The sequence below is a fragment of the Lynx rufus genome, unplaced genomic scaffold (assembly GCF_022079265.1).
Source record: "Lynx rufus isolate CCGP_SWC_20201006 ecotype Redwood Valley unplaced genomic scaffold, mLynRuf1.p SCAF_8, whole genome shotgun sequence".
Lineage (NCBI taxonomy): Eukaryota > Metazoa > Chordata > Mammalia > Carnivora > Felidae > Lynx > Lynx rufus.
Window position 1 is genome coordinate 86,900,647 of NW_025814896.1, and position 23,966 is coordinate 86,924,612.

At 43.1% G+C, this 23,966-nt stretch overlaps 1 protein-coding gene across 4 annotated transcripts in view; it reads right to left on the minus strand.

Moving 5' to 3' along the window:
- Nucleotides 1-23,966, minus strand: part of AAK1 (AP2 associated kinase 1) — a 165,304-nt gene that overhangs the window by 43,666 nt on the left and 97,672 nt on the right. For all 4 annotated transcript variants that reach the window (XM_047069632.1, XM_047069630.1, XM_047069631.1 and 1 more), the window contains exons 6-13: nt 18,127-18,248; nt 16,721-16,802; nt 16,085-16,217; nt 11,957-12,060; nt 9,684-9,763; nt 5,365-5,519; nt 4,209-4,525; nt 922-1,203 (exon numbers count right to left, since the gene is read on the minus strand). In XM_047069632.1, coding sequence (XP_046925588.1) covers nt 922-1,203; nt 4,209-4,525; nt 5,365-5,519; nt 9,684-9,763; nt 11,957-12,060; nt 16,085-16,217; nt 16,721-16,802; nt 18,127-18,248 — 1,275 coding nt within the window. The remainder of the gene's footprint in view (nt 1-921; nt 1,204-4,208; nt 4,526-5,364; nt 5,520-9,683; nt 9,764-11,956; nt 12,061-16,084; nt 16,218-16,720; nt 16,803-18,126; nt 18,249-23,966) is intronic.

Consider the following 23,966-nt stretch of genomic DNA (forward strand, 5'->3'; position numbering starts at 1 on the left):
GTTTGAGATGGGCGACAAGACTCTATTAGAAACCAATCCTCAGAAAGATGACTTCTTACTTTTCTTTCATTTGTCTAGTAGTTGGACTTCCCTGGGAATAAGAGAGTAGCCGTGATACTCTATTGGCTGGATACATAAAGTGCCTTTTTTTTATCACCATGATATTTTCTTCACTGTCACTCAGAAATATGTGGGTACAGAATTAAGAGCACTTAGTAGAGGCCAAACACCATGCGCCTGAGAATGCCGAAGCTGTACAGATCAATCAGGAGAGGAGGCAGGGGTTCTGATGCTGTAGTCAGGCAGTCTCTAGAAGTGGACATGCCCAGTTTCTAGCATGACAAGGCAGCTCAAACAGTACTCAGATGCCTAGAGACCCAGAGGGTTAGGCCGCGGTCAACAGTCCCAGCAAGGAGGCCCCCGAAGGTGGCTGCACAGTAGACTTCAATGAGGTGGCTGGTAATGTCATCCAAGACAAAAACTAAATAAAGCACCCTCAGGACTCAGGGTAAAGCTGGGAGCCCACACCAACCTCCAGAGATTGAAAAGGTCACGATGGCCAAACTGGCCCTCGAAGGGAAAGGGGTTAGCTCTAATCCTACCCAGGTCCTTGACTGCTCATCAGTGGCACTGATAGAGACAACATGCAACTCTTTCTGCCAGTCTAATTTTAGAATTACAAATAAAAATGTTCACTTCATCAGTGGCCTAGGATCATCTTTTTTAGAACCTCTATCTTCTACAGAATACTTCATCATGACCTGGGAAAATATCAAGAAAAAAAATCAAATATTTGAACTATAAGAATGGGGAAGAGGCCCAGCCTAAACAGGGGCCCCGCCCCAGCCCCCCGCCGGGTTTCCACCTTCTCGCCCGCCCTCACTGTGTGCTCTTCTGCTCTGAGCCCTGGCTGGCTCTTACCGCTGGCTCCTGGGCCGGTGGTGGCTGTGGGGCTGCGGCCGGCTGTGTCTGGGGCTGCTGTGCTGCTGCCACAGCACTCTTCTGCTGCAAGGCGGCCTGCTGAGTCAGCAGCTGCTGCTGATGCAGGGTCGTGGCCAGCTGCTGCTGCTGCTGCTGCTGCTGCTGCTGCTGCTGTTGTTGCTGGTAGAAGTTCTGTATCAGCTGCTGTTGAGAGCCTCCTTGGGACACCACAGGGAACTGGGCAATTGCTGGTTGCTGGGCTGCTGGGTGTACTGCCTGAAACTAAGCAGGGGGAGCGGCAAGAAAGCGGGAGGTGAAGAAAGCCTGTCTCTGAAAATGTTCCACAAGACACAAATGTCTCAGTCACAACTAAGCCCAGTCCGAGGCCAAAGGCAAGGGTGGGCAGAAGTCTTTTAGCTTGGCCTGACAACTCACGAGGGGAACCTTGGGGCACCACAACGGACCCGGCGGCACCTTCCACTGCCAGGCTGCATCCACTGCACGGTGCTGCCTCCTGCACTGCACGCTGGCTTCCGGGTGGGTTTCTACGGCGAGCCTGAGGGCTTGCATTTGACTGGGCAGCTTGTGACTCCCCATGCTGGAGTGTAACAGAAGCTAATAAATCATCTCCCAATCACAGAGGTAATCCCGCTTATAAAGGGATTTGGGAGCAGCCACGATCAAAATGCTTCATGAACAGGATGAAGCAGTGATGACACCGAAAAGAATGACCTAAATCCTAGCCCAGCTAATAGAGTCCTTCCAAGCCCTTCTGAAAATTATGTCCCGACGGCTCTATCTTACTAACTCTTCCACCTTTAAACATTCAAAATGTTCAGTACACTCTACCGCACTTACGGATATTTGATCTCACACTGATAACTAATTGTTTCAAGTTATATTCTCCCTGCCTCAGGATACAGATACTTCTTATCCATCCCTCTACTCTGCACTGCTAAGCACTGTGTGCTACACACACACACACACACACACACACACACAGAGTAAGCATACACGCACAGAGGTCAAACAAGGGCCTACTGGTTAACAAAAGTCAAGATCTTGTCTTTGAACTTCCCAAACACTGTTACTTAGTTGTAGAGTTAACTGAGAGGACACTGTTTGCCTCCTGGGGCAAAGGTAAAGGGTTAGCAAAGAAGCTGATGTCAATAAATAGCTGCCTGTTTATAACTGCAAAATGCTGGAAACAACCAAATGTTTATCAACAGGGGACTGGTTGAATAAACCATGCTATGTGTCTTTAAAAGGGAATATTCTTAAGTTGTAAACAGGAATGAGGGCTCTCTCTCTCTCTTTTACGGGATGGAGTGGACAGAATTCTGTAGATTTAACTTTGAAATTCTGTTACTGTTTTATATTTTAATGAAACAAAATTAAACCAAAATTCAGCAATAACTATAAATCAAAAGCAAAATGAAACAAATAAACCTGTGTATCAAATTTATAGCCAAACTCTGCAGAAAATAATGAGCTAAACATTCTAAGAATGAAAAAGGCAAAGAAATCTTAATACCATGGATTCATGGTGTATATTCTATTAACAGAACAAAACGAACAAAATACATTTCCCAAGTATCCACTGAAAAGGCTTAAAAACAATAACCAACCTATTAGCAAATGAATATCTTTAGTAACAAGATTGTGGTCTCTAAATACGATTTCCATTAAACGGAAATGGAGCTCCTTCAGAGAAATCCAGGTCGAGGTCAAGGGCAGAGTGACCCTGGAAGGGCTTGTTACACTAAATAGCAAGGAAACCATTAAAGACGGCTGGGTCACCACCAAAGGACCCAAGAGTCAATCTGAAAAGACTTCCACTGGCCAAAGCTGGGGCAATTCAAGCATCAAAATAAAATGTTTAAAATGGCAATGCATGGAAATGTATCAAATATGTTAAAATCCCTAAGTTCATGACGATGCTAAAACAGAACAGAAACCTCTTTGTTCACCATCAGATGACACTAGGAACAAACCCATTCTGAAAACTGGTAAACACGGGGGAAAAGAATCAAGCATTTTTTCTACCTTTTCTGTATAAACAGTACTTCAGGGTCATCAAGTAGTTGAGAAAAATTCTTCACAGAAAAATTCCAGCCCCTCAGGGAAGAGGGGGAAGGTTAGCATACCACCATGTTGCCGTCCCTAAGGAGTTAATGGACTTAGGAAATGATCAGCAGTGGCTGCTCAACTGATCAGGGGCATTAAATGAATGGATCAGACAGACATCAAACTCCCTGACTGATCTTAATATTAATAAAAGAGAAGACAACCAGACTTTACACGCCTCCTGATGTGATACAACCAGAAGAACAAAGAAATGAGTCAACTGAATCAAAATATGGAGCAAGCCTCAAAAAATTACCAGTTTACACAGAGGATGGAGGAACATATTAAGTGACCACACAGATGCATCAGCCAAATCCAGAGATGGAAAATACTACAGGACAAATGACCCAGTTTCTTCAAAAAACTGAATGGCAGAGGGGGGGAAAAAAAGAGGGAGGGAGATGGCATATGTGAATAAAAGGAGACTTAAAAGATACGTCAATTATTATAAAATGAATATGTTCATAGTAAAAAAATGTAGAAAAGATATATGAAAAGATAATGATAGAAAAAAGATATATCACAACTAAATATAACATGTGGTGGACCTTGTTTGGATCCTGAGTCTAACAAGCCAACTTAAATCATGAGACATCAGGAAGAGTTAAATGTTACTGGATATTTTATAATAATAAGAAATATTCTAGTATGGTAACGATGCAGTTGTATTAGAAAAAGAAGAGAGAAGAGTCCTTAAAATATTTCCCTTGAGGGGCACCTGGGTGGCTCAGTCAGTTAAGCGTCGGACTTCGGCTCAGGTCATGGTCTCGAGGTTTGTGAGTTCGAGCCCCACATCAGGCTCTGTGCTGACAGTGCAGAGCCTGCTTTGGATCCTCTGTCTCCCTCTCTCTCTGCCCCTTCCCTGCTCATGCTCTTTTGCTTGTGCACTCTCTCACTCTCTCTCTCTCTCTCTCTCTCTCAAGAAATATCTCCCTTGCTGAGGTTCCTCCATCCAGGTGAAGAGAAAGGGGTGTGAGTGTCCCAGTGACGGCTCCACTACTCAGTGTTTTCTAGTATTTACCTCTGGGAGAAGCAATGATGTCACGTCTAGTGGCTCTCTGCCTTCCCAGGGCTTCTCAAGGAAGATGCCTGTACCTACTGCGCCTTTTCGCAGCACTGTCTCAGATATGCCAAGCAAAAGAAGACTGTGAACAGCTTACCTGTTGAGCCTGCTGAGCCTGCTGCTGCTGCTGCTGCTGCTGCTGGTAAAACGTGCCTGCAGGCTGCTGGGAAGATGGCGGTGGCTGCTGCTGCTGTGGCTGTGGCTGCTGTTGCTGCTTGAGGAAGAGTTGCTGCTGGTGCTGGGGGGTGGCCTGGGCTGGAGTGGGCAGAGCCTGGGCTGGAGTGGGAGGCGTCTGCTGTGGGGTGGGTGGAGCCTGTGGCTGCTTGGGCTGAGACTGCGGTAGAGGCTGGCTGGGTTGGGGCTGGGTTTTGGGTTGGGGAACACTGGCTAAAAGGCCAGGCTGATTGCTGGATCCTGTAATGAGAATAAACTCCATATAAAGGCCTAAAATTCTTCCAGACAAAAACGGCTTGCTTTCTCTCTTGGCAAAGCAATAAAGAGGGGGGTGATAAGTGGACCAACAGCCCCAAGATCCACGTGCTCCTGTCTTCGCACTTCTTCTCGCTAAACTATGTGCTTCGTATTTTTCAAAACAAGGTTCAGTAAGATGCCCCTGCACACAAACATGATCTTTGCACTTACTGGCATTCTTTAGGACAAAAGCATTCTTTGATGTTTTACATGTAAGTTATGCAACCCCAGTCTAGATGCCTGGCTATAAGCAGATAACTACCAAATTCATCAAAAACAGCTTCCTAATAGGGGAAGTAACGACTAAGTTCAGTTACTTGATAATTTAGATCCTCTAAACTAAGTTATCTTATTAGAACCAGAATATCAAAACAGAGTGGTAACAGATACTTTAAGAGACAGAACATTAAAGAAACAATTCCTCTGTCAAAAAGAGGAGGGTCTTGTTTCTTTAAAAGCAAAGAGAAATATAGGAAATAAAAAGGAAGGCATGTGATGAATGGACCAAGCCACAAAATGAGGACCAAGACCAGAAAAAATGAGTTATCAGGCTTCAGTGGTCATGAAGGTCCCCCACAAAATTCAGTGAGAGGATTCTCCTTTGGACAACCACTTGCCATATAATTTCAATGGGAGTTCACCTCTTGTTCCTGAAGGCAAACCATTATTTCTTTTGTGCCTCTGAATTCCAATCCTGAAGCAAAAGTAGGCTTCCCAAGACTTGTGTAATGTCCAGGATAACAAAGAGGTATACCAAATTTCAAACCAACCTAGTTACTGACCTGCAACCTGGGGCAGGGGCTGAACTGTGGCCCTCTTTCGAGGTGTCAAAGCTGGCTGGATGGGAAGGATTCCTGGGTTTGGCTGAGTCTGCCCAGCCTTAGGCCTCTGACGTGGTGCAATTGAAGTCTCTGTTGTGGGAATGGGATCTGTCAGTCTAGGAAAGGAAAGGGGAGAAAACAGATTCATGTTAAAGTGTGGGAAGGTGGGGAGGGGTAGACAGAGTACTTGATAGATTGATTGGCTTTCCCATCCACACCTATCCAAATCTTCCAGATCTGCTTAATCGACATCTGCCAAAGGGTGCTCCACCGGGTATTATGTGTTACAAGATGTTATGAAGAAAGGTTTGGTGGGAAATAAGTTTTAACACACTGTTCAAAATATACCAAGCAGACTTCTTTCCAGAAGAACTTTTCACCTGTGAATGTGTATGCAGAACTTCGAAGACAGCACTATACAGAATACAATGTTTCTCTAGCTAATCTGACCTTGGGACCCTTCTAATACCATGTCAAAATAGTCTCTCTACAATAAAAAGCATGCAAATGAGTGAATCCAATAAGGCAACTAAAAGGAATAAGTAAATAGTTTAAGATAAAGGATTTGGGGAATATGACACATATCTATTTCCTCCAATACACATGTTCTTCTTTCCAGGGTAATAAAATGCTTAGCTCTTGTACACATTAAATTTATACAATGTTATACGTCAAATATATTTCAATTAAAATTTTTTTTAGCTGGACACCGGGCCACAGAGTAAAAACCACATTGCCTAGCCTCTCTTATAATCAGGTGTGGCCAATGCATCTAAGTTTTGGCCCTACATGGGAAACCAGATTGTTATATGGTAATTTCTAGAAACCTTAAGAAATAAGTAGTGTATGCCATTTGTCTCTCTTCTTCTTTGGCTATTCCTTCATCCTGTTGCTTGGAGCAGGGATGCTACCATCTTGGTCTGTGAGGTCACAGCCACAATCATAGAGATGGCATGAACTACTTACCTCCAGACTTTGCTTACTTGAAAGAAAAGATAAATATCTATCTTATATGACCCACTATCATTTTGGACTCTCTTTAACTCACAGCCAAATCTAATCCAAAGTAATACAGGGAGGACTGCTGTATGGTCTACTTGCTCCTTATGATGGTGCTAAAGTTCAGATGGTAACTTCCATTCATTTAGAGCAGTCCAGGCAGCTGGCTACTACCTAACTCAGATCAGAGTAGTTGACGTTTTTTGTTTTTTTTTTTTTAACATATTTTAAATTAAAAACATTTTTATTTTATTTTTTAAATTTTTTTAAAAGTTTATTTATTTTAGAGAGAGAGAGAGAGACAGAGACAGAGACAGAGTGAGCAGGGGAGGGGCAGAGAGAGAGGGAGACACAGAATCTGAAGCAGGCTCTAGGCTCTGAGCTGTCAGCACAGAGCCTGACATGGGGCTCAAACCCACGAACCGTGAGATCATCACCTGAGCTGAAGTCGGATGCTTAACTGACTGAGCCACCCAGGTGCCCCTCCAAGAATATTTTAGAGAGAGAGCATGAGCAGGGGAGAGGAGAGAGAGAGAGAGAGAGAGAGAGAGAGAGAGAGAGAGAGAGAGATCTTAAGCAGGTTCCATGCTCAGCATCCCAATGCAGAGCTTGATCCCACAACCCTGGGATCATGACCTGAGCCAAAATCAAGACTCAGACGTTCAATCAACTAAGCCACCCAGGTACATCACAGTAGTTGTCTTTTGAAAAAGCACTTTAGAGTATAACTAAAGTTAAGGCCAAAAAAGCTTCATGAATATTTCCAAAATATGTGTGGCACAGCCTCCATGAAATGCAAAGCAGGAAGCAAAGCAGCCGGCCCCATGTCCTTCCCTATGACATATCTCCATTGTGGACCCTGAGGCTTTTCCTCTGAAATCCTGCTAGAAGAATGTTCTTGTGCGGGGTAGAAAACTGATAATATAAAAGCTATTTTATTTAGGGGGGCTGTAACCTGGGGAAGGGTAGGAGGGAAAACGGGACAGATTTGGACAAGAGGAAAAAGGTGTAAGAAAAATACAGCTAAGGGTGAGAGAGTCAAAGAGACTTCTATAGAGACCAAATACTAAGAACCTCCACACTGGATGGATTTGTCTTAAGGGTAACATCCTAGAGATCAAGGGATTTGGAGTCAAACAAAACTATATTTGAGTTTAGCTCCCCGTTAACTGTGTAATAATAGGTATGTCATTTTACTTCTTCTTGCCTTGGGTCCCTTATGTGTAAAAATGAGAAAATAATACATCATGAGGCAGATGTGAACATCAAATGCATCAATGACTGCAAACCTGTTCTTACGAACTGTAGAGTACTCAAAATGTTAGTCTATATGACTTCAATGTGCTGTGAAAAAATACAGACCCTGAGGCCAGGAGCTCTGGCTCTACGTTGTCCTATCTATGTGCTTGTGAACAAATCACTTAACGTACAGAGCAGAGTATGGATGCTGAAGTTCTGGGTTTCTTACTAACCACATTGATTAACTGCCTTGGGCAACTTAAAATTCAGAGTCTGTTTCCTCATCTGTAAAATGAGAACAACAACAATAACTCATAGATTCATTTCAAGGAAAATAAAGTCATCTTATTTATATAAAGAACTTGGTATGGTCTGGTACACATGATGCCTCAGTGAAGAGTGGTTACTTCAAAACTAGAGTTAGAAAGAAAAACTCACCTCTCGGGACTGGGGAGTAAATATGAGAACACAAATGAAATCATTGTAAATTATAGATAACCCAAATCTCTTGGCTGTAAGGTCTGTGTATTCTCGCAGCATTACTGAACCCATACAAACCAGCAGCTTGGGCACTCTACAGTTTATAGAACAGTTTCACGGGACTGATGCATTTGCTGTTCACATCTGCCATATGAGGCAGGTATTATTTTCTCCATTTTACACTCAGAGCACCACTCAAATGGTAGGTTACTGTCACTGTTATAAATGTGTGGGCTTTGCGGGAATGGATCCTTGCTTAGCCTCAGTACCCACCATATTTGGGCCTGGTGAAATATGCCCATAAACCCAAATGCTCAGCTAATCAAATCAGCCCCCAAAGAAATTTCCAGAGGTGAGCATGGCAGAGTTAGGTAAGAAAGACTACAAAATAACAACATGGATATAGTTTGCTAAGTTTGTTGAAAAGAAGTATTTTAGAGCCACATCAGCATTTATATTTATTCTATAAATATTTAAGAATGTTTTAAAATGTAGAAATTATTTTACTCTTCTATGAAAATTCACATATTCCCATGTAAGGTACCCTGTTGATAGTTTGCTGGTAATGTTTCCTTGGCATAGGAACACGGTAGGAAAAAAAAGGCATAAAACGTCTCCTCGACTACCCTCAGCATTTGCCATTTGGAAGCATGGCAGCCATGAGGATATGCCCTGCAGACCTTCAACATGTAAGGGGTGCAAAGACCATGTGCCCCAGCTGCTGTGCTCCTGAAATCCACTGCCATGTTTGCTCTGAGGCCATGATTCCCACAGGCTGCTGTCAGCTTTCGCACCCCAGTCACAAGGATATTAAAGTTGGCCTGTTTCTGGAACACCAGGACTCCTCTGGTAGCTGACCTTGGCTTGAGGATTCCCGGACACCTTTGGTGAACCTTCTTTAAATTGTGTGGCAGTTTCTAGGTCACTTCCACCCAATCTTCCTTCCTCTCTCTGGTCTAGACTTCCATTGCCTTCTGATGATTCTCCCAGCCTTCTGTGGCTCCCTCCCTAATTTCTCTCACAGCCAAATAAAATCCTAGCTTCTTCAATCCTCTCTTGGCCTTTGTTTCTTCAAAGACCCCACACCCCATGGTATGTGATTAACTAAGCTCCACAAGCTCTCCTGCTGTTGTTCACGGAGTCAGTGCCTTGACCTGCACTGTCCTGTTATGGCCAGGGCCACAGGAAGTAAGAAAGAAGGGGAGGTGAAGGACTAGGGTGGTGAACCAGGCTACACGAGGGTCAGGACACACGTCTAGGACCCTCTGGTACTAGCAGTATTTAAAGTCTGCTGTTGCCTCGTCTCTGAATGCCCCTGTGCCTCTTCCCAAGCAAAAGAAACAGCTGCGGAGTTCTTGATTCTCTTTCAAATGTATATCACTGTGTTTCACTATGTTCCTCCCTGCACTCCCACAGAACAGTTTCTGCCTAGAAGAGACAGAACTTGCTCTCCTGCTCTGTGTGGCCTCGGGCCGCGGCAGTGTAACAGTCACAAGGCACCTTCCCTTGCCACTGTGGCAGCGGGTGCAGGACATGTGCATGCTCAGGCAGGCACTTCTTACCTGGCCTTTGGCTGGGTCTTTTTTGCAGCTGCCTCACTGGCTTTCACTGGTTCAGGAAGCTTTGCAGGAATGGGAGAGTTCTAGAAAATTGAAAGGAAACCAGAAAAGGACATTGCAGATTTCTTTATAAAAGAATAACCAGTATGACTGGGCCGATGGAAATACACGTCTGGGTGTTCCAGAGGGGCTTCCAGACCCTGATGTCTATTAGAGGGAAGGGAAGTCAACCAAAGGTAGATCGCACCAGACTCAGCCCCACTCAGGGAGGCAGCATGTACAGAGCAGGCTGTGTGCAGCACACTCCACCCCTGCCTCCTCCCAACCTTCTGGACCCTTTGCTTCCTTGTGCACAGCTTAGAGGTGATGTTACGAAAGGAATGGGAAAGAGATGTCTGTAACCTGTGTTAGCATTTAAGCTATCAGCTAGACCTTAGAGAAGTCAGCGCTAACCATCAGTGCACCCAGCCGGGGTTCACTCCGTCTTCTGCTTGAACGCTGGGAGAAAACCACGGCTACGACCCATCTGGTTGCTGAGCCAGTGCCTCTCACGGTGCGTGAGGCACCCCTCAACCCACAAGGCCAGGAGAACTCCTCCCAGCTGGATTCTGCACCAGCCACCTAATACCGGCTCTCAAGGGAGTCCTATTGTCCCTGACCACATGACAATTGCTTAGCACTGCTGAGAACCAAATGGCCTGAGACTTGTGAAGCTTTTTCTTTTTTTTTTTTTAATGTTTATTTATTTGAGAAAGAGACAGTGTGAGCAGGGGAGGGGCAGAGAGAGAGGGAGACAGAATCTGAAGCAGGCTCTAGGCTCTGAGCTGTGAGCACAGAGCCTGATGTGGGGCTTGAACTCATGAACCGCAAGTTCATGACCTGAGCTGAAGTCGGACACTTAACCAACTGAGCCACCCAGGTGTCTCACGCAGCTGACTTTTTAAAAACTGGTTACCAATCTGAATGCTTTCAATTATGTTTCAGGTTATTTAACTTTATGAATGGGGAAGGAGGACAGCAAAAGAAAAACAAGGCCATGTTGGGTTCCTGTACAGGACTTCTCATTTTAATCTGGAAACCCAACAAATGGAATACTAGCAATAGTACATATTTAGGCTTTTAGGAGGGACCGCCCATTTCCTTCATGTTTCCAGGTGGGGAGAATTTCTGCTAGAATATCTCTCCTTGCTTCTCTTCCACTCTCCAAACATTCCTCTCCCAAGAGAGGAGCATAACTTATTTGACTGATAGGACCGGGAGAAAAAAGTGAGCTTGCCTGGCTCACCTGTGCGCTCCCTCCTTTAGGGTAGAGCCTTCTCTCCAGAATCAGGCACTCCCAGCTCAGTCATGTGGATCTAATGTTAGGGAGCCTGACTGGTCAAGCTACGTTCTCTGACTCAATCTTATTAGTAATAAAGCCAATATTCTGAGTTCCGTCTGAATGATTTCCACATCTGATTCCAAATGTGGGAGTGAAAGAGGAGTGTTCTTTATCAGCACCCTCAAGCCCCCACAGTGACATCAAAAGTACATTATTGGGAAAACTGAGAAGATAATTTCAGATTAGAACTTATTTATTACGGCAGCCATTAGTAAAATGTTCAAGGGAGCTGGATCACAATATGACATGAAAAATATGCTAACACCATAAAAAGGGTGTTTGCAAGCACTATACTCTGAAAGCTGCAGAGTGTAGAGCTTAGGATTACTAAAGTGTAGAAAACATTCCTATGGCCTGATGTGTGTGGGGAGGGTGGTGGAAAAGGAGTGTGTTATAGGTGGCAGACAGCAGAAGCAGAATCAAGAAAGTTCTGCTGCAATAAAGGAGAAAAGGGACAAGGGACAAGAGGCTTGCGTTCCAGTAGGTATGTGGGCAAGTCCAGAGGCCTGCCTCAGGAAACCAGCCTGCCTTACCACTGCTAGGTAAATACAGTAGGCACTTGGATCTTAGTGAACTGAGGAAGTTGACAAGACAATAAGTTGGTCAATCTTCACCCAAAGTGTTCAACTCAGTCCTGAGGGAGCTTTCTCTCTCTCTCTTTTTTTTTTTTTTTTTTTTTTGCTGTAATTGCCTTAGTTTAAATTGCCATAGTTAAATTCTATGGGAAAATTGGGTTCTCTTTATAGTAATTGCTTCATACTTAGCTTTGCTTGAACACCTCCTATCAGATAAAACAAAGGACATCTATAATTGTTAAGCAGCTGGTTAACACCTCAGGAATTTTAAACAACAATTTGATAATGTTTACTTCCCCTAAAAAGCATCTTTCACATACCTGTACATTAGGAATTGGGCATTCTTTCTTGAGTAGTTTGAATGAGAAGTAGGACACCTGGTAAATATCTGGCCTTTTGTCAGGGTCTGGTTCCAACATATACCCTAAGGCAAACATATGTGAATTTACTTAATAATATTCTAATACTTATTATATTAGCTAGGAAGTATAATTTCTGTTACCAAATGTTATTTTCATTTTTATTTCTCATAAAAGTCAGACAGTATAATTAGCTCTTTTCCTCCCCTCTCAGAAATGAAAGCTATAACTTCCCGAACATTTGTAACATCCACAAGAAAGTAACAAAATTTCTCAACTGTAACAAAGATACCTGAAGTTCACCTTCTGTGACTTGTGCAACAGGGACTCAAGCAAACTCTCAATATGAAAGTTACCACCTTCATATTCTGGTACCTAGGAAGTTATGGAGTCTTGCTTCTGCCTTCCTTAGTTCATGATATCTTGCTAAACAAATGATTACCCTTAATAATTATAATCAAAACTCAGTGGGTTTTTTTTCACTTTCTTTTCTTCTTCCTCCTCTTCCTCCTCCTCCTTTTCTTCTTCTTCTTTTAGTAATCTCTACTCCTTACGTGGGGCTAGAACTCACAACCCTGAGATCAAGAATCTCATGTTCCACTGAATGAGCCAGTCAGGTGCCCTTCAAAACTCAAACTTTAAGAACTGACTATAGACATTGGGGTACAAGTGCCCCTATGCATCAGCACTCCTGTATCCCTTGGGTAAATTCCCAGCAGTGCTATTGCTGGGTCACAGGGTAAATCTATTTTTAATTTTTTGAGGAACCTCCACACTGTTTTCCAGAGTGGAGTTTGCATTCCCACCAACAGTGCAAGAGGGTTCCCGTTTCTCCACATCCTCTCCAGCATCTATAGTCTCCTGATTTGTTCATTTTAGCCACTCTGACTGGCATGAGGTGGTATCTCAGTGTGGTTTTGATTTGTATTTCCCTGATATATACACAATGGAATACTACGTGGCAATGAGAAAGAATGAAATATGGCCTTTTGTAGCAACGTGGATGGAACTGGAGAGTGTTATGCTAAGTGAAATAAGTCATACAGAGAAAGACAGATACCATATGTTTTCACTCTTATGTGGATCCTGAGAAACTTAACAGAAGACCATGGGGGAGGGGAAGGAAAAAAAAATAGTTAGAGAGGGAGAGAGCCAAACCATAAGAGACTCTTAAAAACTGAGAACAAACTGAGGGTTGATGGGGGGTGGGAGGGAGGGGAGGGTGGGTGATGGGCATCGAGGAGGGCACCTGTTGGGATGAGCCTGGGTATTGTATAGAAACAAATCTGACAATAAATTTCATATTTAAAAAAAAGAGAAAAAAATTTAAGAACTGACTTATTATTCCTTTGTTGGAGATATTAACTGGTTTCCATTCTAAAAGAAATTACAAAATAATAAACACATCTCTACTTTTACATGATCTATAGAACACTTGTTGTTTATTTCCAGGTCCTTTAAGCTTCTGCCCTGAAGCTGGAAAAATCCCCAGGAAAAAAGCTTTCTGAAGACACAGAGACAGACACATGCATACACACCAACAACAATGCAAGGCAATTTACTGTTTAAGGAATCAAATGAATGGTTTGAACACCAAGTGCAGGCAAGACTGATGAGGCTGCAGTCTTGCGGAGGACTTACAGAAGAAGCAGGGTTTGGGCTGGGCCTTGAAGGCACGAAAGAGTTTAGTCAGTCAGGGGAAAGAGGAGAAAAAGATATTCTCGATGAGAGAACAGTCTGTCTGGGCAAAAACAGACTTGAAGAAAGGCAAAAGAGTGCCCTGTTGTGAGGAAATGCAGGTGCCAGAAGGACAGAACAGATTTCCTTGTCAGGGAACACAGGGAAATTAGGCCGGGTGGGTGGGGGTGGGGAACCAGAGTATGAAGGGTCTGAAATGCCACGCTGAGAAGCTGGGCCCTACTGTAGGACCACTGGCAAATCATGACGTTTACTAATAGGGACCTGACAGGGCGGCATTCTGTAAGACTGATCTCATGGTGAAGCGGTGCTCAGACGACTGAGGGAGGAGGGAGACAGCTGGCCAGTCCACCAGTACAGGCATGAGTTGGCCAAGTCTCTATATACCGTGGTGACAGTGATGGGAACAGAGAATGGGATGGGACCAGGAGAAACTCCAAAGAAAGAATGCTGCTTAGAAAATGGCTGACTCTTTACTCTGTCTTATGAGCCAGATCTAAACCTTAAACTTCAGTTATCCAGGCTTGAATGGTGACACCACTGATAGAAACTGAAAACAGAGGGGAACTGTGTATTGGGAGTAAATGGGCAATCACAATAAATTTTACAACTGTGACGTTAGAGAGACCATGGAATCTTCAAGTAGTTTGTAAACTGAAATAGGTCAGAGCTTGGAAAGATGTCAGTGTCAAAGACTTGCTTTTCCCAGTATGAACGTGCTGTCCAAATGTGAAAAAAAAAATGTATTACAAAATTATCCTACCATTCTAGCATCAAATTTGGCCATTTTCTTATCTATCTCCTTCCAACCTTCATTTACGAAGCAGCAATTCTAGAACAGTAGTCCCTCCTTATCCATGGGGGACACGGTCCAAGACCCCCAGTGGACGCCTGAAACTGCGGATAGTACTGAATCCCATATATACTATGTTTTCTCTTCTACACACACACCTATGACAAAGCTCAATTTATAAGTTAGGTACAGTCAGAGATTAACAACAATAATAAAGTAGAGCCATTATAACAACATGCTGCAATAAAAGTTATGTGAATGTGGCCTTTCTCTCTCTCTCTCAAAACATCTCATTATACTGTACTCACCCTTCTTGTGACAATGTGAGAGCACAACATGCCTACGTGGTGAGATGAAATGAGGTGAATGACACAGGCACAGTGACGTAATGTTAGGTTACTACTGACCTTTCTGACTAGATGTCAAAAGAAGGATCATCTGCTTCCTACTGCAGTCAACTGCGGGTAACTAAAACCGTGGAAGGCCAAACCACAGATAAGGAGGGACTACTCTAATGCTTTACCTCTGAAAACAGTTCAACAACCATTGAATGCCATAGTCCATTTGTTTAAATACCCTCTCCCTCCTTTTTTTGGTTAATAAACAGAAGAAGTTGATTGATAAAATTGGCACTGTGGAATAGGTAGTCATCTCAAAGCTGTAACTATGTTTTTATTTTGGGGTTTTTTTGTTTGTTTGTTTGTTTGTTTGTTTTGAGAAAAGCTGTAACTATGTTAACTTGGGTAAGTTACCTATACTCTCTCAGCCTCAGTTTCCTCATTTGTATAACGGGGATAATTATATTTACTACATAAGACTTGAAGAATTAAATAACGTACAAGTAGGCCCTTAACAAATGTCAGGTGCTCCACCCCACATTTGCTTCTGTTTTCTTCAGTACAGCCCCACCCAGGACCCAAACTGGGTCACTCAAGATTTATAACCCATAATGGTTAAAATTCAGATGCTGAATCCCTTGACCAATGCAAAAAGATGACAAAATATCTCTTTCACATTTGCGCACAAGGGCTTGTGCAAAGATTGCTTGTTCTGCCATCTGGTTAATGAATTAGTACATATGCTTGCTGTGACGATGCAAAAGAGTGGGGAATCTTAAAAAACATTTCAAACAAAGCGTTGAGCTTAAATGCTTGTTATCAAAATCCAGGGATTAACCTAAAGAGAGAAAAAAAACCTAGTCCCACAGAGTTATACAGTCTTAATTATGTATTCACTCCAGCCAACGCACAGCAATCATTTCAATTTGAGTTGCTTCCAGTTTTGCAGAGATGAATTTCTTATCACTTGATAGGAGTCAGCTGGACTCTTTCATACTGACTGCAAGAGAACAGAGCGGTACTGTACTGCTCAAAGCACTGTTAGGATTTCTGCTCAAGCCTAAGAGAGTTTAGATTTCTAGCAAAAAGACCTACCACTCTAACTAGACACTGTGGTATTATCTTTGAGTGACCCACTATTATCGACTTATCTATCTTTGCATCCAACCCATCACTCCTGGGATCTAATCCCTTTGTCCCCCCAGTTCATTCCTAGAGATTGGAGATAAAAATATGAAACCAGAAACTTGAGATACTTACTAATTAGGCAGTGCATGTCTTGGGAATATCGAGAGTTATCAGGAATTGTGAAGTTTCCGTCACAAATTGCCACCTGACTCTCTCCAAATGGCAAAGTGAAGTAGCATAATTTATACAACAAACATCCAAGAGCCTAAAAAAAATAAAGCAGATTGCTACGAGTGGTTTATTTACCATAACTGCAAATGGGTCTACTGAGACATACTGGCATCATCCACACTTACTAGCAGATATAAAAGCTACGTACTATTAACCTATTAGAAGAAACCTGAATTTAGAACTCAGCACCACTATTTAGCTGCTGAGTTACGATATTTCTACCAGCATTACCAAATGGTGTTCCGAAAAAGAACAAGTATTTCAGTTATTTTGCTCTTAGGAACTAGTAACACATATATGAAAACCACCTAAATAATGGGCAGGTCACCTGAATAATTTTCACAGAGCTCTAAAATAATTTCCTTTGACATGCTTCACGGAGCAGTGGCAGGTCACCCCGAGAATAACTCTGAGAGATAGGGAGACAGTGATATGGTACAGTGGCCACGCTTGCTATGGCACTGCCTGGATTAGACTTGGGAATTTACAGTCAAGACTGCTGGTATCTGAGATGCGGATAGGTTAGTTGACACCTACCCAAATGTCTGCCTTCGTAGTGATGATTTTGCCACTGTACAGGTTGACCATTTCTGGTGCTCGATAGGACAGCGTTGTGTATCTACAATCAAGAGATTTGGTTTTTGTTAAATATGTCAATGCTATCGTTAAAAACCAGGGGTAGCAGAAATACTTTTTAAATACATTTATGTTTCTATTAATAAAGTCTAGTTCCCTGGGAGCAATCTGCAGAAGAGAGTAGGAAATAGTAGTGTAGATAAAATGAAAAGCTGTCCTGGGTACACACCCATGGCCCTTTAGAAGCAGCCCTTCTATCTGAGAGCATGTGGCAACCCAGACGCTAAGGCACTTAAATAAACTCTAAAAGCAACTTTTCTTGGGTCCTCAAATGAAAAAATCTTCTGCAAATCCTTACTGTTCGATATCATGTCTTGCTGATTTGTTTTTAAAAAAAGTAATTTCCTTAAGTGTGGCTCAATGCTGATGTGTAATACTGGCTGAGACACTGCACAACAGCAGAAAGAATAGCTGAGGTGGGAGGTGGACGAATCTCTGCTGCCGGAAGAGGAATGAAGCAAGAGTTTTCCTCTTATCTCTGGCTCAAGGAAAGAGGAGTACAAGCTCCGCTTCAAAGAGCGTCTTGGTGTGGCCAAGCATGTGACTTATGCTGCTTGAGTCTCTAAAGCCCACAGGGCACCGTGCTCTAGGTGTCCACCAGAGCCTTGGACCGGAAGTCTTCCCACCCCAGGCTTGGCTGCCAAGAGTGATGCAGGAAAGGAGACTGAGGGTCAGGATACAGGTGTGCATACTAGACTTCTGGATTATTAGTAGTATTATGGCCTGTGAAAAATCTAACACTCTTGACAATAGGGTAAAATGGGTCAGGTTCTTAACTGGAGCCAGAAATTTAAAGAAGCTTTTTCTCATGGCAGTCAGTGATTCAGTATCTGTAGAGACTTCACATTCCTACTTACCATTAATTCCATTAGATTGGTGACCTCCTTAGGAGCAAGAAGGAATATACAGCAATGCAGGGTTCAGTGAAAAGCACATCCAACTGACTGATAATGTCATAGTTGTTGTGATTCCGCTTAAAAACATCACAGTACCTCTATGGTTTGTGTACCATTCAGCTTTTTAAGGGCTGTGTGACTTAAGTCAAAATATCTATGTACAGTGACCACTGGTCCATTGATAAAGCGCTGTATGACTCCTTCATTTTACGCTATTGACCAACGCTTGCAAACCACTTGACAGCCTCCTCTTAAAATCAAACAATCCCACTGCCCAACATGATGCTCTGAGACAAGGGGGGCCATGACTAGCACCCTGGTCTTTCCACCCTGACCTTCTCATCCAGAAGCTGAAAGTAATGTTGCTGATCTGCAAATGGACGAAACTCCAAGAGAAGAGGAAAGGCTTACTTCTTAATCTCATCTTCTACTGCATTGACTCCCTCAGTTTGTGGATTCTGAAATTTGTTGGTGGCGCTTCCAAAGTCACACAGGACGTAGTGGCCTCGGTCATGCAAGAGGATATTTTCAACCTGAAAAACATTCCCCAACCACCCGATCCAAGATATTATTTAGTAATGCATATGAAAATCTGGTTCATAGTGACATAAATATTCTATTTCTGATAATCCCACTAATATGCACAGGAAAGTTCTTCCCCACCAAGTATCTCGCCAGGGGTCATCCCAAGTGAACAAAAAGAAAAGCACAGTAACAGGGTAAAATGAGAGTAGAGGGGGTAAATAGAGGAAAGTCCACAATGGGGAAATGAGTCCCACTTACCTAGATTTCCAGCTACATTTCTCACCTTGGCAGAAACAGTCCTAATACTTTTAAGTCTCTGTATCTTTTTTCATGCTTTTCTCTCCATCTAGAATACTCTCTATGACCTCCACCCCCTTAGCCAACTATCAATATCCCACTCATCTTCCAAACTCCAGTTCAGATGCCACCTCTTCTTTGAAGCCTTCCTCAAGCACCCACTCAGACAAATGTCACTCTTTCCCCATGGCCCTTCAGTACTTCATTCTTCCTGACATCAGTGATTTCACTTGAGTCTTATACATGCATATATCAATTTCTTTACTACAGTAAGTTAGAATTTCCAGAATTAATAAACATTTGCTGTATTTTAGTTACTTCTCAAAGTGATTAAAGGCCTGTGGGCAAATGTCCAGTTTTCCTGTTGAAGTATTACCTTATCTTTCTGTAGATGAATGCTTTGGGCAGCGAGTTAGCAGTTCCAGGTAGAAGGGAGCTTACAAAGACCAGAATCTACAGAAATCTCTGGTATCAAAGGAGTATGCCAGTGCAAGAATAACTCCAAAATAGTGGGCACTTCTGTACTCAGGATGTACTGAGTCATTTTTGGTCTAGGTGAATTGCGTTGACCGGTATGTTGGAGGACAGACCTAGCTATGCGTGGGCAGTAAAATGGCGGCCAAAAAATCTTCTTAGGCCAGTAAGTCTATAGTCTCCATTGTCTTTTGTCTTCAGCCTTCCAAAGACTGATCACCTTCGGAAAACAAAGGCCAGAGTCTACTATAGGCTACTTAAAGACAAATACCATCTCGGGGCGGCTCAGCCACCCATCTGGGTGGCTCAGTCGGGTTGGGCGTCTGACTTCGGCTCAGGTCATGATCTCACGGTTTGTGAGTTCGAGCCCCGCGTCAGGCTCTGTGCTGACAGCTCAGAGCTTGGAGCCTGCTTCGGATTCTGTGTCCGCTTCTCTCTCTGCCCCTCGCCAACTTGTGCTCTTTCTATGTCTCTCAAAAAATAAATAAATGTAAAAAAAAAAAAAAAAAAAAGACAAGCACCATCTCTTCATTGCGTTTGTAGTCTTCTCTGCCAGTGCCTACCATTGTGCTTGGTACAGAAATTTTGGTTGAATAGTATAAGTTAAAAAAGAGGAACACATTTAATACTGTGTTTGTGTGTATGTGTGTCTGTCAGAAGCAAGATGGGAGCCACCAAATACCCAGACCCTATTACTGCACATATTGGTTCTTTAAAAAAACAAACAAACAAAAATCTGGTCAACTGTGATAGTCTCTTGTTCCAATACTCGTTTCTACCTATACTTGCTTTAATTCTCCTAAAAATTACATTATGTATTATAAAAATGTTTATAGTTTGTATCTGCTAAATCTAATACCTAAAGTCTTTGCTGCAAACTGATTCTTTTATTTGTTGTCTCTTACTCCTACTGAGTCTCACTCCTGGTACTGTTATGAGGGGTTTTGTTACTGTTGCTGTTAACTCATGTTCCTTGGAATTCATCTGGGGGAAGCCTATGAGGCCTGAGTTTAAAGTCCATTGTTCTTCCAGAAAGGATATGCTTTTGCACCTGGGGCACTGCTAACCTACAATCACTTTAACCTAGAATTTTGACCTTGGGATTTTTAGCCACATAAGGCAGTATGAACTACGGCTATCATCTCTCATGGATATGCTCTTGTTCTCCAGGGACAAGGCTAAGGGAAGCAAATATTTCTACCATCTACAGCTTTTCAAAAACTCATCAGTTTAACCTATTTACACAAAGTAAAACAGTCAAGCTATCCTGAACATATACTCACTTTAGGAATCTAAAATAATTCCAACAAAACAATACTAATATTTCTAATCTACTTTAGAGGTTATAAACAGAACAGCTACGATTTCCTGAGCTTTTACTATTACGAGTACTACTGTACTCATCACTTTACATGGATTATCCTCATAATAATATAATAATATCCCTGTTTTACAGATGTGGAGAGTGAGACTCACAGTGATGAAGCTGGGAAGCAAACCTAGGCAATTTAATTCTAGAGAAAGGCAGGTAATTACCTTTTCTGCCAGGGTAGGAAGCAGATGAATTACTCACAGTCCCCACCCATAAGTATCCACCAACTGAGGTGGGTATGATGACTATATTTGCCCAGTGTACTGGATACAAGCTTAAGGACAGGGCTGCCTTGGTCCTTTATGTTCACAAATATCCTATAATAGGAATCTAGTCAATGAGGAACCAGGTGTCTAACCACTAGCTAGGCTGCTTTGCTCAGTGTCTCGTAAACATTCCCTGTATCGCCTGGTTTATCATTTTATTCAATTGCTCATTCTCTACCTGTCAAATCGTAGCCATTCTTCAGGGCTTTGCTCAAGTCGCAAGTCCTCAGTAAAACCTTCCATGGCTATCCTACAAAATCTGCAGAACTTACTGTCCATAGGAGGGGCTGCCAAAGTAAGACCTTTGGGACAAATACAGCCATGCCCATTGGTTACTTATCCTCTAGTCTATGGCTGCTTTTGAGCTCCAGTGGCAGAGGTGAGTAGTTGTGACAGACGATCTGGCTGACAAGCCAAAATATTTACTATCTGGTCCTTTGCAGAAGTTTGCCAACTTCTGGTCTATCATTACACTATGCCTGTGTGTCTCCTGCAATACCCAGTCAAGTATTTTACATACACCAGATACCCTTCCATCCCTTATTCAGTATCCATTAGCAGTGATCTTCCTTCCTGGTCTCACGTGAAACCATGCATCTCCCATTATATGTGTTCAGTCCCTTCCCAAATTAGTTTCTATTCTTCTAATGCTAGATTGTACATTCTAAAACACTGTTAAGTGAGTTCACGTCAAAATACAAATAAGGTAGTTCCAGGGACCAAAATCACTGGGTTGGGCCAGAGGCAGTGGGGGTGGGGGTGAGGGGGTCAGCGGGAAGGAAAACTGAGTAGACAAAAGACAGAATAACGATGAGGCACATAAGGGTTTTTGTCTTGTTTTTATCCCCCTCACCTAAAAAACTCGGTTTGTATTTCTGGTTAGCTCCAGAGTGGCAGCACTCAGCAGTTATACCGTTATCAACCTTCCCATAAAGATAACATTGCACAAGACTGTATTTGCAGGAAAAGCAGTTAAAAAGTAAAGGTGTGTACAAAAGTGGACCTAAAGCCAGAAATACCAACGTAGGGGAAAGACTTATCAATATCAAAGAAATACTAATGCAGGTAAGAACCATAAGCCCTGCTCCGGTGGCTCTGCAGGTTTGCTGGGAGGATCATGAGACTGCGAAGGTGAACTCGCTTAGCAGCAGCCACCTCAGCAGTGGCCACACCCTCTGCGTCTTCTCAGTCTGTCCCTGTGACTTGTAACACCCGTGGAAACCTCCAAGATCAAGCTGGCCGCTGCCCTTCATCACCACCAGCACACTTAACACAGAGCCTGGTGCACGGCAACCACATTGGAACTGGGGGTCAGAAGAGCTCAGGGACTACTTAGATGTCTGACCTTGGACAAACCTTTAAACCTCTTTGGGCTTGTTTCTCATCTGCAAAGTACAGCTAATACTATTTCTATCATGGTTTTTATGAAGCAAGCAAGAGAATGTATGTGAGAGCAAACTATAAGTCTCCCTATATAAACCTAAGAAGTTATTACCACTCATTTTAGAGAGAGACACAGACATCTGAACTCCTACTATATGCCAAGTAGCTTCTGGAGATAAGGTTATGAACAAATCCAAGTTCAGCTGCTCGTGTCGTGTAGAGTCTAGTGGAAGAGAGTAAGGAAGTAAGTATAATTGCCAGGTGGTGATAACTGTTATAAAAAAAAAAAAAGCCAACAGGTTAAATATATCTAAGGGGAAGAGGGATGCTACTGCAAATGGCACAGTTGGAAAGGTCACTGGGATGAGGTGAGCAGAGACCCAAATGAAGGGCAGCCACAGACCCCCTGGGGGAGGGGCACTCTCAGAGGAGGGGAGGGAGCAGGCCTGAGGCATCTGAGGCACAGAAGCAGGCCACCTTGGCTGGGACAGTACTGTGCTGGGCACCAGTGCCACAAAGAAAACTGAGGACATGGGACTGGGCATACTAAGGGCTAGCGCCCTTGTGAATGGGGAGGCCGGATACTGCTGGGCCTTGGGGAAGTGAAGGACTTAGGTGAGTGAAACTCATAATAGAACCAAAGGCAGAGAAGCAGGAATGATGACAATAACAATCGTATCAGCAACTAGCAGCACTCACTAGGAGGCACTTTTACCTACAGGATTTCATGAAATTCTTACAAAGTCTTACAAAGTCTTATTGTCCCCAGTTAAGAGATGAGAAAATGGAGCCCAGTTACCTAACATGCCTGAGGTCACTAGGCTGGTAGGGCAGGATGGGGCTCACTCTGCCTGCATGCTGAAGCTACACCCTCACCGCTGCACTGATACGCATCATGTCATCAAGGAATGAGGGCAGTTCACACCGGCAACCATGAAGGGAGAAAGCGAGAGGACCAGAGCAGCTGACAGAGGACAGACTGAGGAAGGCCACTAGGGAGACACTCAGCAGATGGAGAGAGGTGTTTTAGGAAGGTTAGCATGGTGAGAGAGAAGAAGGGAGAACACGAGGGTGGGTGCAATTGTCTAGAGGGGAGGCGACTCAGGCCAGGTCTAGAGCAGGGCCCAGAGGAATTAAGGTGGACAAGGAAGGGAGACAACCAACTGGACATTCGTGTATCATCTTCTGGAAGCTCCAGAGAACTTTCCTACTGATCTGTTTTTGGCAAAGTCCCTTAGGATGTAAGCCTAATGGTGGTGACCACTGCTTACAATCCTACAGTCTTCCAGCTCTTTGAGGGTTTAATGCTGCTGACCTTATTTCCCAACCCATCAGCTTAAGAGGGTTATTAAAGCTGTCACTCCCAAACTCTGCTTACAGCTGTAGCTAAAAGGTCTGGAAAGCCACCTCCTACTGACCCTTCCTCTTCACATTATTCCAAACAGATATGGCATTCAGGCATTTCAATCACCAGAAATTTTGGAGGATTAGATAAATGTAGGTGTTCAAACTTGTGATTCTAAAAATGGGACAAGAATCTTCATCCTATTGTACTTCACGAAATCAAAATCTCTTTTCCGACGAAAGAGGACACATTCATGACTTTCTCAATCTGAATGCACTTATTAAATCTTAACCCCTTCTTAAGTGCCTGGACAGACAGCATGGTGTAACAGAGCAAAAACAAACAAACACCAAAATGGGAGTAAAAACCCTTGGCCTTTGTTCTAGTTTGACCACAGAATTAGCTGTGCAGGTCACAGCCTTTCTGGGCAGAGGATTCCTCATTGGTAATAGGAGAGGGCTGGCTTAGGTGACCTTCCCAGCTCTATGACCCCATGATCTGCAATGATCTCTTTCTTTCCTCAGGGAGATAAAAATTAAACAAAAACAGGGAAATGATTAATATGCTAAAATATCGTATTTGAAGAAAG